The sequence below is a fragment of the Bubalus kerabau genome, chromosome 22 (assembly GCF_029407905.1).
Source record: "Bubalus kerabau isolate K-KA32 ecotype Philippines breed swamp buffalo chromosome 22, PCC_UOA_SB_1v2, whole genome shotgun sequence".
NCBI lineage: Eukaryota > Metazoa > Chordata > Mammalia > Artiodactyla > Bovidae > Bubalus > Bubalus kerabau.
The window spans coordinates 19,041,446-19,057,811 of record NC_073645.1 but is presented as its reverse complement, the minus strand read 5'-3'; the positions used below and the strand labels follow the sequence as shown (position 1 = coordinate 19,057,811).

The window sequence follows — 16,366 nt, the reverse complement described above, 5'->3', positions numbered from 1 at the left end:
AAAAAGCAGAGATATTACTTTGCTAACAAAGGTCCGTCTAGTCAAGGCTAAGGTTTTTCCAGTAGTCTTGTATGGATGTGAGAATTGGACTATAAAAAATGCTGAGTGCTGAAGAACTGATGCTGTTGAGCTGTGGCATTGGATAAGACTCTTGAGAGTCCCTTGGAATGCACGGAGATCCAACCAGTCCATCCTAAATGAGATCAGTTCTAGCTGTTCATTGGAAGGACTGATGTTGAAGCTGAAACGCCAATACTTTGGCCACTTGATGTGAAGAGCTGACTCATTTGAAAAGACCCTGATGCTGGGAAAGATTGAGGGCAGGAGGAGAAGGGGACAACAGAGGATGAGATGGTTGGATGGCATCACCAACTTGATGGACATGGGTTTGGGTAGACTCCAGGAGTTGGTGATGGACAGGGAGGCCTGGTGTGCTGCGGTTCATGGGATCGCAAAGAGTTGGCCACGACTGAGCAACTGAACTGCACTGAACACATGCTGGCAAAGTAATGCTCAAAATTCCCCAAGCCAGGCTTCAACAGCATGTGAACTCTGAATTTCCAGATGTTCAATCTGGATCTAGAAAAGGCAGAGGAAGTTGCCAGAAATCAAATTGCCAAAATCCGTTGGATCATCAAAAAACTGACAGAGTTCCAGAAAAATATCTACTTCTGCTTTATTGAGTACACCAAAGCCTTTGACTGTGTGCATCACAACAAACTGTGGAAAATTCTGAAAGAGATGGGAATACCAGACCACCTGACCTGCCTCCTGAGAAATCTGTAGGCAGGTTAGGAAGCAGCAGTTAGAACCAGACATGGAACAACAGATTGGTTCCAAATTAGGAAAGGAGTACATTGAGGCTGTGCATTGTCACCCTGCTTATTTAACTTATATGCAGAGTACATCATATGAAATGCTGGGCTGTATGAAGCACAAGCTGAAATCATGATTGCCGGGAAAATATCAATAACCTCAAATACACAGATGCTGCTGCTGCTAAGTCACTTCAATCGTGTCCTACTCTGTGCAACCCCATAGATGGCAGCCCACCAGGCTCCCCTGTCCCTGGGGTTCTCCAGGCAAGAACACTGGAGTGGGATGCCATTTCCTTCTCCAATGCATGAAAGTGAAAAATGAAAGTGAAGTCACTCAGTTGTGTCTTACTCTTCACAACCCCATGGACTGTAGCCCACCAGGCTCCTCTATCCATGGGATTCTCCAGGCATGAGTACTGGAGTGGGTTGCCATTTCCTTCTCCACAAATACACAGATGATACCACCCTTATAGCAGAAAGTGAAGAAGAACTAAAGAGCCTATTGGTGAAAGTGAAAGAGGAGAGTGAAAAAGTTATGAAAATGTTGGCTTAAAACCGAACATTCAGAAAACTAATATCATGGCATCCAGTCCCATCCCTTCATGGCAAATAGATGGGCAAACAATGGAAACAGTGAGAGACTTTACTTTTTTGGGCTCCAAAATCACTACAGATGGTGACTGCAGCCATGAAATTAAGAGGCGCTTGCTCCTTGGAAGAGAAGCTATGACCAACCTACTATTTAATATGACCAGCATATTAAAAAGTAGAGACATGACTTTGCCAACAAGGGTCCATCTAGTCAAACCTGTGGTTTTTCCAGCAGTCACATATGGATGTGAGAGTTGGATTAATAAGAAAGCCGAGTGCTGAAGAATTTATGCTTTTGAACTGTGGTGTTGAAGAACACTCTTGAGATTCCCTTGTACTGCAAAGAGATCCAACTAGTCAATCCCAAGGAAATCAGTCCTGAATATTCATTGAAGAGATTGATGTTGAAGCTGAAACTCCATTACTTTGGCTACCTGATGGGAAGAACTGACTCATTGGAAAAGACCCTGTTGCTGGGAAGGATTGAAGGCAGGAGTAGAAGGGGATGACAGGATGAGATGATTGGATGGCATCACCGACTCAATGGACATGAGTTTGAGCAAGTTCCGCAAACTGGTGATGGACAGCAAGCCCCATGTGCTGCTGTACATGGGGTTGCAAAGAGTCAGATATGAATGATTGACTGAACTGAACTGAACTGAGTTTGTCACTGGTTAACTGACTGTTGGAAGTTTATTTCACATGTTGGGCAGAACCTTTTTCCTTGTAACTTCTACTTTTTAATCCCTGCTAGACTTTTTCCTTTTGGAGTATAGTGTTATGGTAGTAACCAGGCTGGAGAAGGCAATGGCACCCCACTCCAGTACTCTTGCCTGGAAAATCCCATGGATGGACGAGCCTGGAAGGCTGCAGTCCATGGGGTCGCTGAGGTCGGACACGACTGAGCAACTTCACTTTCACTTTTCACTTTCATGCATTGGGGAAGGAAATGGCAACCCACTCCAATGTTCTTGCCTGGAGAATCGCAGGGACGGGGGAGCCTGGTGGGCTGCCATCTATGGGGTCACACAGAGTTGGACATGACTGAAGCGACTTAGCAGCAGTAGCAGCAGCAGTAACCAGGCAGAGGCAGGATGGACCTCCCATAGAAAATTTAGTTTAGCTGTTAAGATTCATTGTGATACACACATCTCTATAGGATATGAAAAGGTCTATTACACACATAATGAGGCTTTCTGTGGAAGGCAGGTGGCTAGAAACCAGATCCAAAAATGGCTTGAGAGAGCAGAGGAAGGATGCAGGCTTGAGATTTTTATGGTCTTTTGGGGATAGATTGCAGATGAAGGTTCTCAGTGAAAAAGCAGACCTTGTGTGCTTTAAATTTTGTTCTTCTTGCAAAGTATCACTTGAGCTTTCTTTAAAGCCACCTAGTCCAGATGTCAGTAGAAGAAGAAAAGACAAGGTTTACAAATTGTCATCAAACAGGAATAAAGTTAGTCATATTCTTTATTTTGGTTGGGAAGCCTGTTTCTAATACTATAACATATTTTTAAAATATCTGAATGTAACTCTAATTTCTGTCACTGTTCTTTTCTTCTACAAAAAAGCACACTCCAATTTTTTTCTTTAAAAAATTATTTGTTTTTAATTGAAGGATAATTGTTTTACAATATTGTGTTGGTTTCTGCCATACATCAACATGAATCAGTCATAGGTATACATATGTCCTTTCCCTCTTGCACCTCCCTTCTACCTCCCACGCCTTTCTACCCCTCTAGGTTGTCACCCTGGTTTGAGGTCCCTGATTCATACAGCAAATTCCCTTTGATATCTATTTTACATATGTTAGTGTATATGTTTCCATGCTATTCTCTCCATTCATCCCACTTTCTCCTTCCTCCCACCCACCTGTGTCCATAAGTCTGTTCTCTATGTCTGCATCTCCATTTCTACCCTGCAAATAGTTTCATCAGTACTGTCTTTCTAGATACCATATATATGAGTATACATATATACAACAGTTGCTTTTCTCTTTCTGACATATTTCACTCTTTGTAATAGGCTCTAGGTTTGTCCACCTCATCAAAACTGGCTCAAATGCATTCCTTTTTATGCCTGAGTAATATTCATTGTATATATGTACCACAGCTTCTTTATCCATTCATCTGTTGATGGACATCTAGGTTGCTTTCATGTCCTAGTTATTGCAAATATTGCTTCAGTGAACATTGGGGTACATGTGTCTTTTTCAATTTTGGTTTCCTCAGGGTAATGCCTAGTAGTGGGATTGATGGGTCATATGGCAGTTTTATTCCTAGTTTTTAAAGGTATCTCCATACTGTCTTCCATAGAGGCTGTATCAGTTTACATTCCTACCAACTGTACAGGAGGGTTCCCTTTTCTCCACATCCTCTCCAGTATTTATTGTTTGTGGATTTTTTGATGATGACCATTCTGACCAGTCCAATTTTTTCAACTGCATTTTTGAAATATTATTTCAAGTCTCCCCAGTTTCTTGATTTTCTTATGACATTGATGTTTCCTGTAGGCATGATGAAGAAGTATCAACAGTGAGGGCTAAATCTGGCAACATTAAAGATATTTTAAAATAACCTTTTTCTTGTGAGTTACCTTTTGGATGTTATTTGGAGAATGACATAAATAGGAGAACACTTGGAGGGAAAATAAATAAATCACACTGGATTAGATAATTTTGCTTGGGAAAGCACAATAAATTTTATTTTAGGCATGTTGAATAGTGATGATTGCATGCCCAGGTTGTTCCTATAATTTAAAAAAAAATCTTGGAAGTCAACCCTTCTTACTTACTTTAAACACTAAATGTAAGATTTGTATACTAGAATATTTTCTAACATTTATATTGACTTTTTAGGATCTCCTTGTGATCCTACTTTACTTCTGACCTGTGCTCCCTGCAATGTGATCTGCTCCATTATTTTCCAGAATCGTTTTGAGTACAGTGATGAGAAATTGCTAACTTTGATAAAATATTTTAATGAAAATTCAAGGCTTGCAAGCACCCCCTGGGTAGAGGTAAGGTCAAGATTCTCTTTAAATGGTAAACAAATTTCTAGCTAATTGATTGTTCATTCTTCCACATCCTTTTGTGTTCTATCAAAATGGATAATGTTAATCAAACTATCACCTGTAACTGATTAGTGAGTTATCAATTCAATTTAGCTAATGGGTTGAGTTTTAAAATGTGAAATATTGTAAGAAAAAGAAAAATATAATATTGTAGTGTATCCATTATAGCAAAATATTTTTTTCAGAAACCTTTTTAACCCTTTGATTTATATATCTATAGATAAAGAGAGTGGTATATAAAATACATTTTTTATGATAGTACATGTCAGGAAAAATTAATAACATATGTGGTACATCCTTTATAAGTAAAATTCTATGTGAAATGTAAGGTTATGATGTTTTCCATTTGGGAAGGACCATAGAGGACAAATATTCTATTCCTCATTTTTTGGAACATGAAAATTCACCCAGAGATATTAAACATATTTTCCAAAGTAGCCTAACCAAGAAAAAGAATGAACTGGACTTAGAAGCTAGATTTCTCAATTCTCTAGCTAGTTTGATACAAGCTACCAGCCTTAATAAATTTCTTCAGTGTCTAGCAAAGGTATTAAGTCATGAAGGTACTATTTAAAAAGGATCCAATAACCTTTAGGATTAGAAATATCCAGGTGAATAAGTGCAATGTGTATATTTCTCAGGGCTTTCCAGGTGGTGCTAGTAGTAAAAAAGGCATCTGCCAATGTAGGAGGTGTAAGAGATGCAGGTTCCATTCCCTGAGTGAGGAAGATCTCCTGGAAGAGGGCATGGCAACCCACTCTAGTATTCTTGCCTGGGAAATCACATGGAGAGAGGAGCCTGGCAGGCTACAGTCCATACGGTCACAAAAAGTTGAACATGACTGAAGAGATTTAACATGTATATTTCTCAAGGTATAAAATGCCTAAATAAAAATAAGCTACATAATTTAGGCATTAACTTAATATTTCTGGTGAGTTCATTCATTACCAAAAAAGGGTGTGAATATTATAGACATAAAGGGAATTGTTGACCATAATATAATAATGAATGGTATGAGACTTTAACACACCATTTACACCAATGAACAAATCATGCAGATCTGAACTTAATAAGGAAAAATTGGTGTTAAGCAACACATTAGATCAGATTTATACAGAACATTCCATCCAAATGCAGTCAAATACACATTTTCTTCAAGTGTACATGAAACATTCTCCAGGATAGATTGTGTTATGTCACAAAACAAATTAATTATGTCAATAAATTCAAGAAATTGAAATAATATCAAGCATTTCTTCTAACCACAACTGTGTGAAACTAGAAATCAATCACAAGAAAAAAACAACTGGAAAAAATACAAACATGAGGGGATTGGATAATAGGTCAATAAAGAAATCAAAGAGGAAATGAAAATATTTTGAGATAATTGAAAATGGAAATAGAACATTTTAAAATCCTTGTGACAAACAAAAATAGTTTTATGAGGGAGTTTTGTAGCAAACAGGCCTACCACCCCGGGAAACTAAAAAAAAACAAACAAACTCAAAAAAACCCCAAAACAAAATCAATCTGACCTTACATATAAAATAACAAGAAAAAGAAGAACAAACAATGCTCAAAGTTAGCAGGAGGAAGGAAATAATAAAGGTCAGAAATTAAATAAATGAAACATTAACTGCAGACAATAGAAAAGATCAATGAAACTAAAAGCTGGTTCTTGAAGAGATAAACAAAAATTGATAAACCTTAGCCAGATTCATCAAGATAAAAAGAGAGACAATCCAAATAGATAAAATCATGTAAACCTGTGGCGGATTCATTTTGATATTTGGCAAATCTAATACAGTTATGTAAAGTTTAAAAATAAAATAAAATTAAAAAAAAAAAACAAACAAATAGATAAAATCAGAAATGAAAGAGAGAAGCATTACAACTGATATCACAACACTTCAAAGGATCATGATCACCACTATGAACAATTACATACCAGTGAACTGGAAACCTAGAAAAAAAGTGTGCATTCACAGAAACACATAACATACCAAGACTAAATCAGGAAGAAACAGAAAATCTAATCAGACTTATCATTAGTAATCAAATTGAATTAATCATCAAAACACCTCCATCATTGAAAATATAGGACCAGATAGCCTCACAGGTGAATTATATTAAAAATTTAGAGATGAGTTAATACATATCTTTCTCAAACTTTGGCAAAAAATTGAAGAGAAAGGAACACTTCCTCAAAAATTCTCAATAAAATATTTGCAAACAGAATTCACCAATACGTTAAAAGGGCCATAAGCCAAATGATTGTGAAATGAAAGTCGCTGAGTTGCATCTGACTCTTTGCAACCCCCATGGACTATACAGTCCATGGAATTTCCCGGGCTAGAATACCAGAGTGGGTAGCCATTCCCTTCTCCAGAGGATCTTCCAAACCCAGGGCTCAAACCCAAGTCTCCTGCACTGCACTCTTTACCAGCTGAGCCACAAGGGAAGCCCAAGAATACTAGAGTGGGTAGGCTATCCCTTCTCCAGCAGCTCTTCCTGACCCAGGAATTGAACAAGGGTCTCCTACGTTACAGGCGGATTCTTTACCAGCTGAGCTACCAGGAAAGCCCAAACCATGATTAAGTTAAATTTATCCCAGTGATTCAAGAGTGGTTCCATATCTGCAAATCATTCAATCTGATACATTAAATTAACAAAATGAAGAAAAAAATTTATGATCACAAATTATGTTAAAAAAGACTTAAAAAAATTCAACATCCATTTATGACAAAAGCTTTTCATGAGTGAGTATTGAAGGAATACACCGCAAATGTAATAAAGGCCATAATGACAAGCCCATAGCTAACATCATACTCAACAGTGAAAATCTGAAAACATTTTTTAAGATTAGCAAAAAGACAAGGATGCCAGTGGAACAAAATGGTTACCTATTAAATGGGAAAAGACATTTCCAAACAATATATATCTGACAAGGGGTTAATATAAAAAATTCACACAGAACACATGCAATTCAAAATCAAAAACAAAAAAGCAAACTCAAAATAAATAAAAGTGTCTAAAGGACTTGAATGAGCATTTTTCCAAAGAGGATATATAGATGTCCAATAAGCATATGAAAATATATTCAGCATCACAAGTCATCAGGGAAATGCAGATCAAAACCACAGTGAGATATCACCTCATACCAGTCAGAATGGCTCTTGTCAAAAAGAAATAACAAGTGTTGGGGGGAATGTGGAGAAAAAGGAACCCTCATGAACTGTTGGTGGGAATGTAAATTGATGCAGGTACTATGGAAAACAATATGCAAGCTCATCAAAAAATTGAAAATAGAACTTATGTACAGTTCAGCAATTTCAGTCCTGGGTATTTATCCAAAGAAAATAAAAACACTAATTTGAAAATGTATATGTACCCCTATGTTCACTGTACCTTTGTTTACAGTAGTCAAGATATAGAAGCAACCTTAGTATCTATCAAAGAATGAATAGATAAGGAAAATATGGTTTGTATATATACAATGGAAATTTATTCAGCCATATAACATTGAATAGTGCTGTTTATGACAGTATGGATGGGCCTAGAAGATATTATGCTAAAGGGAAAATGTCAGGCAGAGAAAGACAAATACCATATGATTTACCTCATATTTGGAATTTAAACATGAAAACAAACAAAACAAAACAGTGACTCATAGACCCAGAGAATAAACTAGTGGTCACTTGAGGGGAGGGAATGTGGGCATGAATGAAATAGATGAAGGAGATTAAGAAGTCTGAACTTCTGGTTATAAAATAAAGTCACAGGGATATAATATACAGCACAAGGAATAGTCAATATGGAATGGGGAGGGAAGGAGGGAGGAGGGTTCAGGATGGGGAACACATGTATACCTGTGGTGGATTCATTTTGATATTTGGCAAAACTAATACAATTATGTAAAGTTTAAAAATAAAATTAAATTAAATTAAAAAAAAAAAGAAAGACAAAAAAAAAAAAAATTCAATAGCTGTATGGTGACAGAGGGTTCCTAAACTAACCATGGTGAAAAATTTGTAATGCATATAAATGTCACAACACAATTTTGTACACCTGAAACTAATAATATTGCACGTCAGCTATACTTTCATAAAAACTATAACCCAAAGGGTGTGATCCCTGCACATTTTTTAGGTGACTCTCTGTAGACATGCATGTAGGGTAAACTGGAGTGATCACTGGGTTCTACCTCTATCACTAGTTTTGTGTCTTAAACGGGTTGACGAACCTTTCTGAATCTCAGTACCCTCATTTTGAAAGAGGGTAGTATGACCCTGAATTTCTTTAGAGAGTTATGGTTAGAAATGAATTTGAATGGTTTTGAAATTAGTTGGTAACCTGTGCATGCTGTTACTCCAGCCAATTTATCAGTTCCCTCTCAATCTAAAATGTATTCTAGTGCAAGATGCATGTGTTATTCATCTTAATCTACTCATTTTATAGCAATGTGTTTGATCTATAATATGGGCCCGTAAACGTGTGCTGAATAAATTAATGAATTATTATTTCATCTTTCAGCTCTTCAATGCTTTCCCCTCTTTACTACGTTATTTCCCAGGAAGTCATAATACAATATTTAAAAACATGACTGAACAAAGAAAGTTTATTTTGGAGGAAGTAAAGAAACACCAAGAATCCCTGGACCTCAATAACCCTCAAGATTTTATTGATTACTTTCTGATTAAAATGGAAAAGGTAAAATGGAACCCAGATTTGCTACTTTATCTTTGTGGGTGGAGTGATGTGACACATGGAATAGCTTTGTTCTTCTCAGTGAAATTGGTTTATTAGAACAAATACTCCTTCTTAAATATGTGTTCACTGCTTGCACATACAAGAGTGAATATTGCTTGTGCAAACCATACTGGATGTCTTGAGATATTTATAAATTGTCACTGAAAATTATTTGGAAGTGTTTATATTTACCATGTTAAAGCTGGTTCTTTATTTGGGGACAGGTTGAAGCACTCACACACAGACAAATAGGCACATTCAAGATTATTGACAGACAGCATATTCTTTTTTCATCATATAAATTCCATGAATGAATGATGTAACAAATGAGAGAAAGTAGGAATTGGTGGGAATCAAGAAAGGCTTACTGTTGGAAAGATAGTAGGAAACAGCTTAGGTAAGTTTTGAGAAAACTTTGGCTTAGATTAACAGAGATGACAAAATTGGTTCAGGGAATGATAAGTACAGAGATGAAATGTGTGGAATTTTTAGAGATTATCTTGATTATAACTGAGAAACTGTCATGGGTGTAATGAGTGATGATTTTGCGAATAGTGTTGCAGTTTGAGGGTAGGTGATTCTGAATACTTGAGTGAGAACTTCAGATATGATGAAATAAACAATAGATGCTTGAATTGACAGTAAGTAGCAGTGATGACTTGATAAGAGATAAGTTAGAAATTACTGAAGAACTGATTTGCTCTAGTGAGTATCAAAAGTGAAGAATCAGAAAGGACTTGGAAGTTTAACTCTATGTTTTAACGGAAGTAATTCTAACAACTCATCTAACTTTACCTTCATCTATAACACTCTCTAATGTTTGGCTTAATTTGTCAGATAATTAAATTTTTAAAAAATTATGAAGTTATATGAAATTATTTTATGTTATTTATTAGGTTCTTTTATTTATCAAGTAATCCTAATACATCATTGCTAGGAAAAACACAATAAACATTCCGAATTTACCATGGACAACTTGATCACCACTGTATGGGACATATTTAGTGCTGGAACAGAGACAACAAGCCTCACTCTGAGATATGGGGTCCTGCTCCTGCTGAAGCACCCAGAGGTCACAGGTAGGATCACAGATGATGAACAGGATGAAATTCTGGGTAGAAATTGGCAGGCAACATTGATGACTATTCCATTCTTCATCTGCCTAGATATTGTACAAGAAGAAAAATTCATTATTAGTAGATCTTCCTATAATTGGATGAATTAAATTCAAATTAAAACTCATAATAAAATGTTTAATCAGCAGCAGAGGTTTCAAGGGTTGAGGTCACTGTTGTTTTCTGTGGCGGAGTATCATTGATCTGCATCATGTCAAATGTAGTAAAGAGAGTTATCCTAGGATCTGGAAAGCATTAGCCTTCCTCTCTCTCTAAAAGGGCATTGCTTGATAAAGCCTTCTAAGTCCAGATAGATATATTTTTGTCAAAAGATAATTCTACTCAAACGCATTTGTAGTGTAGGATTGATTCAGCAAAATCACAATCTTTTGTCAAAAAGATTCACTCTACAAAAGTTATATACAAATTAAAAATTCTTTTCAATTATATCCTTTTTGGCAAACAAATTTTCCAATGGAACAATGATTAAGAAGATAAGAAAATGTCTTTTTATCTTATGACCTAAATTCTGATTCCTATCTTGCCAGCTAAAGTTCAGGAAGAAATTGATCTTGTGGTTGGCAGAAACCGAAGCCCCTGCATGCAGGACAAGAGCCGCATGCCCTACACAGATGCTGTGCTGCATGAGATCCAGAGATACATCGACCTTGTCCCCAGCAATCTGCCCCATGCAGCAACTCAGGATGTTAAGTTCAGAGAATACCTCATTCCCAAGGTAAGAGGTATTTCATCTATACTCAAGACTCTTGAAAGTGAAAGTCGCTCAGTCATGTCCGACTCTTTGTGATCCCATGGACTACACAGTCCATGGAATTCTCCAGGCCATTATACTGAAGTGGGTAGACTTTTCCTTCTCCAGGGGATCTTCCCAACCCAAGGATTGAACCCAGGTCTCCCGCATTGTAGACAGATTCTTTACCGTCTGAACCACGGGGAAGCCAGTAGACAGGCACTGTATAATTCTACTGCTGTGATAGTTGATAACCTGAATCTTAAAGTGGCTCAGCTAGTAAAGAATCTTCCTGCAACGCAGAAGACCTGGATTCTATCCCTGGGTTGGGAAGATCTCCTGGAGAAGGCATGGCAACCCACTCCAGTATTCTAGCCTGGAAAATCCCTATGGACAGAGGAGCCGGGTGGGCTACAGTCCATGGGATCACAAAGAGTTGGACACGGCTGGGTGACTAAGCATGCACACAGCTGTTTACAGGTACTACATAGTCATGTCATACATATTTTACCCTCTGATCACATGCTCCTTTACTGTTTTGTTTATTAATACAATTTAATAAATATAATAGTACTTAGGCTTCCACAGGGTTCTCAGTACACTGATAAATCCACACTCTGCCTGTTCATTAGCCTACTCTTCTGTCTACTTTCTTATTTTCCAGTGTATATTTTACTATTATGAGCACTTAACCAGTATCCTCTATTCTCATATGTCTCACACCATGCTGCCCCCACCTGAATATCTATTAGATAGTCACCTCCCTAACTATCTGTTTCATGTACTTATCCAAAATCCAATGCACCAATCTTCTGCCTTTCTGCTTGTGCTTGAGCTAATGACTCCTTCCAAAAAAGACCATGCAGCCCAGCAGGTTTTATTATTATCACCAACCTTAAATGAATTGAATCCTCAATCTTATCCAACATTCTTGCTTGGTAACCCAACTCAATTTTCTCCAACAAGCACGACATGGGCTTTCAGCCCTGAATTCTTCCCTTCCAGTTCTCTGCTGAGGCCTTCTCCCCAAGTGAGTTAGTCTTCCACAAAGAAACTAAGAGCCATTGTAGGAAACTCCCTCAACACCCATCCTCAAGGTTTTACAAATGTAGCTACATCCACACCCTTTGTTTTCTCTTTCGTTTTGTTGTAGAAGAAGGGCTCTCTTTTTATCTAAAGTAAATCTTTCTGCCTTTCTCATGGATCCCTTTCCTGTCACTTTTTCAGGAACCATTTCTTTTTTTTTCTTTATCTGTATTCTCTCTCTCCTTGCTGGCTCCTTTCCATTAGCATTTAAACATACTTAATCCTTTTGCATTTTAAGAAAAATTTTCCCAAATCCTGATCCCTTCTGTTCAATAAAAGTGGTGAGAGTGGTTATCCTTGCCTTATTCCTGATATTAGAGGAAAAGCTTTCCCCTTTTCACTGTTGAATATGATATTGGCTGTGAGGTTGTTATATATAGCCGGTGTTAGGTTGAGGTATGTTCCCTCCATACCTACTTTGTTCAGAGTTTTCTTTTTTTTAATCATGAATTAATGTTGACATTCATAGATGCTTTTTCTGACTCTCTTGAGATGGTCCTATGATTTTTATCCCTCATTTTCTTACTGAGTTGTATCACATTGATTGATTTACACATATTGAACCATCCTTGAATCATTGAAATGAATCCAGCTTGTTCCTAATCTATGGCCCTTTTACTGTATTCTTCAATTTTGTTCACTAATATTTTGTTGAGGATTTTTGCATCTATGTTTATCAAGCGTATTGGCCTTTAATTTTCTTTTTTTTTTGTAATGTTCTTCTCTGGTTGTGATAGCAGAGTAATGTTGACCTTGCAAAATAAATTTGGAAGTGTTCCTTCCTCTTGTATTTTTTGGAAGAGTTTGTATTCATGTATCTTTAAATGTTGTATTTGGTAGAATTCATTATCAAAACTATCTGTGTGCTGTGCTTTGTTGCTCAGTCATGTCTGACTCTTTGTGACCCCATGGACTGTATCCAACTGGGCTTCTCTGTCCATGGGGATTCTCCAGGCATGAATACTGGAGTGTGTTGCCATGCCCTCCTCCAGGGGATCTCCCCAACCCAGAGATAGAACCCAGGTCTCCTCCACTGCAGGTCAATTCTTTACTGTCTGAGCCACCAGAAAAACCCAAAACTATCTTTGTTTTTTTTTTTGATTGTTTATTGGGATATTATGACTACCAATTCAATCTCCTTACTAGTTATTGCTGTGTTTAAATTTTCTGTTTGTTCATGATTTTGTCTTTATAGGTTGCATGTTTTTTAAGAATTTATCAATTTTTTCCAGGTTGTCCAATTTGTTCATGTATTGTTGTTCATTATCATCTGTCATCATCCTCTGTATTTCTGTGGTATCAATTTTAATGTTTCCTCTTTTATTTCTGATTTGTTTATTTGAGTTGTACCTCTTTTCTTCTTGGTGAATCTAAAGGTTTGCCACTTTGTTTATCATTAAAAAAAATACAGGTCTTATTCATATTGTCTTATTTGTCTCTGTCTATTTTTTCCACTCTTTGTTATTTCCTTTCTGCCATATTTTAACTTTGCTTTTTATTCTTTTTCTAGTTCTTTGAGGTATCAAGTTAGGTTTTTTGTTTGAGATCTTTCTTATTTCTTGATGTAGGCATTTATCACTATGAACTTTAAAAAAGATTTATTTATTTTAATTGGAAGCTAATTACTGTACAATATTGTAGTGTTTTTGCCATACATTGACATGAATCAGCCATGGGTGTACATGTGTTCCCCATCCTGAACCCCCCTCCCACCTCACTCCCCATCCCATCTCTCAGGGTTGTTCCAGTGCACCAGCCCTGAGCACCCTGCCTCAGGCATCCAGCCTGGACTGGCGATCTGTTTCACATATGATAATATACATGTTTCAATGCTATTCTTTCAAATCACCTCACCCTTGACTTCTCCCACAGAGTCCAACAGTCTATTCTTTACATCTGTGTCTTTTTGCTGTCTTGCATTTAGGGTCATCGTAGCCACCTTTCTAAATTGCATATATATGGATTAATATACTGTATTGGTGTTTTTCTTTTTGACTTACTTCACTCTGTATAATAGGCTCTAATTTCATCCACCTCATTAGAACTGATTCAAATGTATTCTTTTTAATGGCTGAGTAATATTCCATTGTGGATATGTACTACAGCTTTCTTATCCATTCATCTGCTGAGGGACATCTAGGTTGCTTCCATGCCCTGGCTATTATAAACAGTGCTGCGATGAACATTAGGGTACACGTGTCTCTTTCAATTCTGGTTTCCTCAGTGTGTATGCCCAGCAGTGGGATTGCTGGGTCATATGACAGTTCTATTTCCAGTTTTTAAAGAAATCTCCACACTGTTCTCCATAGAGGCTGTACTAGTTTGCATTCCCACCAACAGTGTAAGAGGGTTCCCTTTTCTCCACACCCTCTCCAGCATTTATTTTGGATATCATCTATCCTGATAGGCATGAGATGGTACCTCATTGTGGTTTTGATTTGCATTTCTCTGATAATGAGTGATGTTGAGCACCTGTTCATGTGTTTGTTAGCCATCTGTATGTGTTCTTTGGAGAAATGTCTGTTTAGTCCTTTGGCCCATTTTTTGATTGGGTCACTGATTTTTCTGTAATTGAGCTGCATGAGCTGCTTGTATATTTTTGAGATTAATTCTTTGTCAGTTGCTTCATTTGCTATTATTTTCTCCCATTCTGAAGGCTGTATTTTCACCTTGCTTATTGTTTCCTTTGTTGTGCAAAAGCATTTAAGTTTAATTAGGTCCCATTTGTTTATTTTTGCTTTTATTTCCATTACTCTGGGAGCTGGGTCATAGAGGATCCTGCTGTGATTTATGTTGGAGAGTGTTTTGCCTATGTTTTCCTCTAGGAGTTTTACAGTTTCTGGTCTTATGTTTAGATCTTCAATACATTTTGAGTTTATTTTTGTGTATGGTGTTAGAAAGTGTTCTAGTTTCATTCTTTTACAAGTGGTTGACCAGTTTTCCCAGCACCACTTGTTAAAGAGACAATGTTTTTCCATTGTATATTCTTGCCTCCTTTGTCAAAGATAAGGTGTCCATAGGTGCATGGATTTATCTCTGGGCTTTCTATTTTGTTCCATTGATCTATATTTCTGTCTTTGTGCCAGTACCATACTGTCTTGATGACTGTAGCTTTGTAGGGTAGCCTGAAGTCAGGCAGGTTGATTCCTCCAGTTCCATTCTTCTTTTTCAAGATTGCTTTGGCTATATGAGTTTTTTTGTAGTTCCATACAAATTGTGAAATTAATTGTTCTAGCTCTGTAAAAAATACCGTTGGTTGCTTGATAGGGATTGCATTGAATCTATAGATTGCTTTGGGTAGTATACTCATTTTCACTATATTGATTCTTCTGATCCATGAACATGGTATATTTCTCCATCTATTTGTGTCCTGTTTGATTTCCTTCACCAGTATTTTATAGTTTTCTCTATATAGGTCTTTTGTTTCTTTAGGTAGATTTATTCCTAAGTCTTTTCGTTGCAATGGTGAATGGAATTGTTTCTTAATTTCTCTTTGAGTTTTCTCATTGTCAGTGTGTAGGAATGCAAGAGATTTCTGTGTGTTAATTTTATATCCTGCCAGTTTACTATATTCATTGATTAGCTCTAGTAATTTTCTGGTAGAGTCTTTGGGGTTTTCTATGTAAAGGATCATGTCATCTGCAAACAGTGAGAGTTTTACTTCTTCTTTTTAAATCTGGATTCTTTTTATTTCTTTTTCTGCTCTGATTGCTGTGGCCAAAACTTCCAAAACTATGTTGAATAGTTAGTGGTGGTAATAGTGGTAAGTACTGAATAAGTGGTAAGTGGTGAATAGCAGCAGTAAGATTGGGCACCCTTGTCTTGTTCCTGAGTTTAGGGCAAGTGGTTTAAATTTTTAACCATCGTGGATAATGTTTTCTGTGGGTTTGTCATATATAGCTTTTATTATGTTGAGGTATGTTCCTTTTATTCCTGCTTTCTGGAGGGCTTTTTTTTTTTATCATAAATGGATGTTGCGTTTTGTCAAAGGCTTTCTCTGCATCTATTGAGATAATCATATGGTTTTTATCCTTCAGTTTGTTAATGTGGTGTATTACACTGATTGATTGCGGATATTAAAGAATCCTTGCATCCCTGGGATAAAGCCCACTTGGTCATGATGTATGATCTTTTTAATATGTTGTTGGATTCTGTTTGCTAGAATTTTGTTAAGGATTTTTGCATCT

The 16,366-nt window shown here is 36.9% G+C and overlaps 1 protein-coding gene across 3 annotated transcripts in view; it reads left to right on the top strand.

The window, feature by feature from the left end:
* The window catches only part of LOC129636597 (cytochrome P450 2C31), a 43,090-nt gene that overhangs the window by 11,077 nt on the left and 15,647 nt on the right, over positions 1–16,366 (top strand). For 2 of the 3 annotated variants that reach the window (XM_055560080.1, XM_055560081.1), the window contains exons 4-7: positions 4,264–4,424; positions 9,012–9,188; positions 10,165–10,306; positions 10,891–11,078. In XM_055560080.1, the coding sequence (XP_055416055.1) occupies positions 4,264–4,424; positions 9,012–9,188; positions 10,165–10,306; positions 10,891–11,078 (668 nt within the window). The remainder of the gene's footprint in view (positions 1–4,263; positions 4,425–9,011; positions 9,189–10,164; positions 10,307–10,890; positions 11,079–16,366) is intronic. The other variant, XM_055560082.1, reaches the window with a different exon arrangement.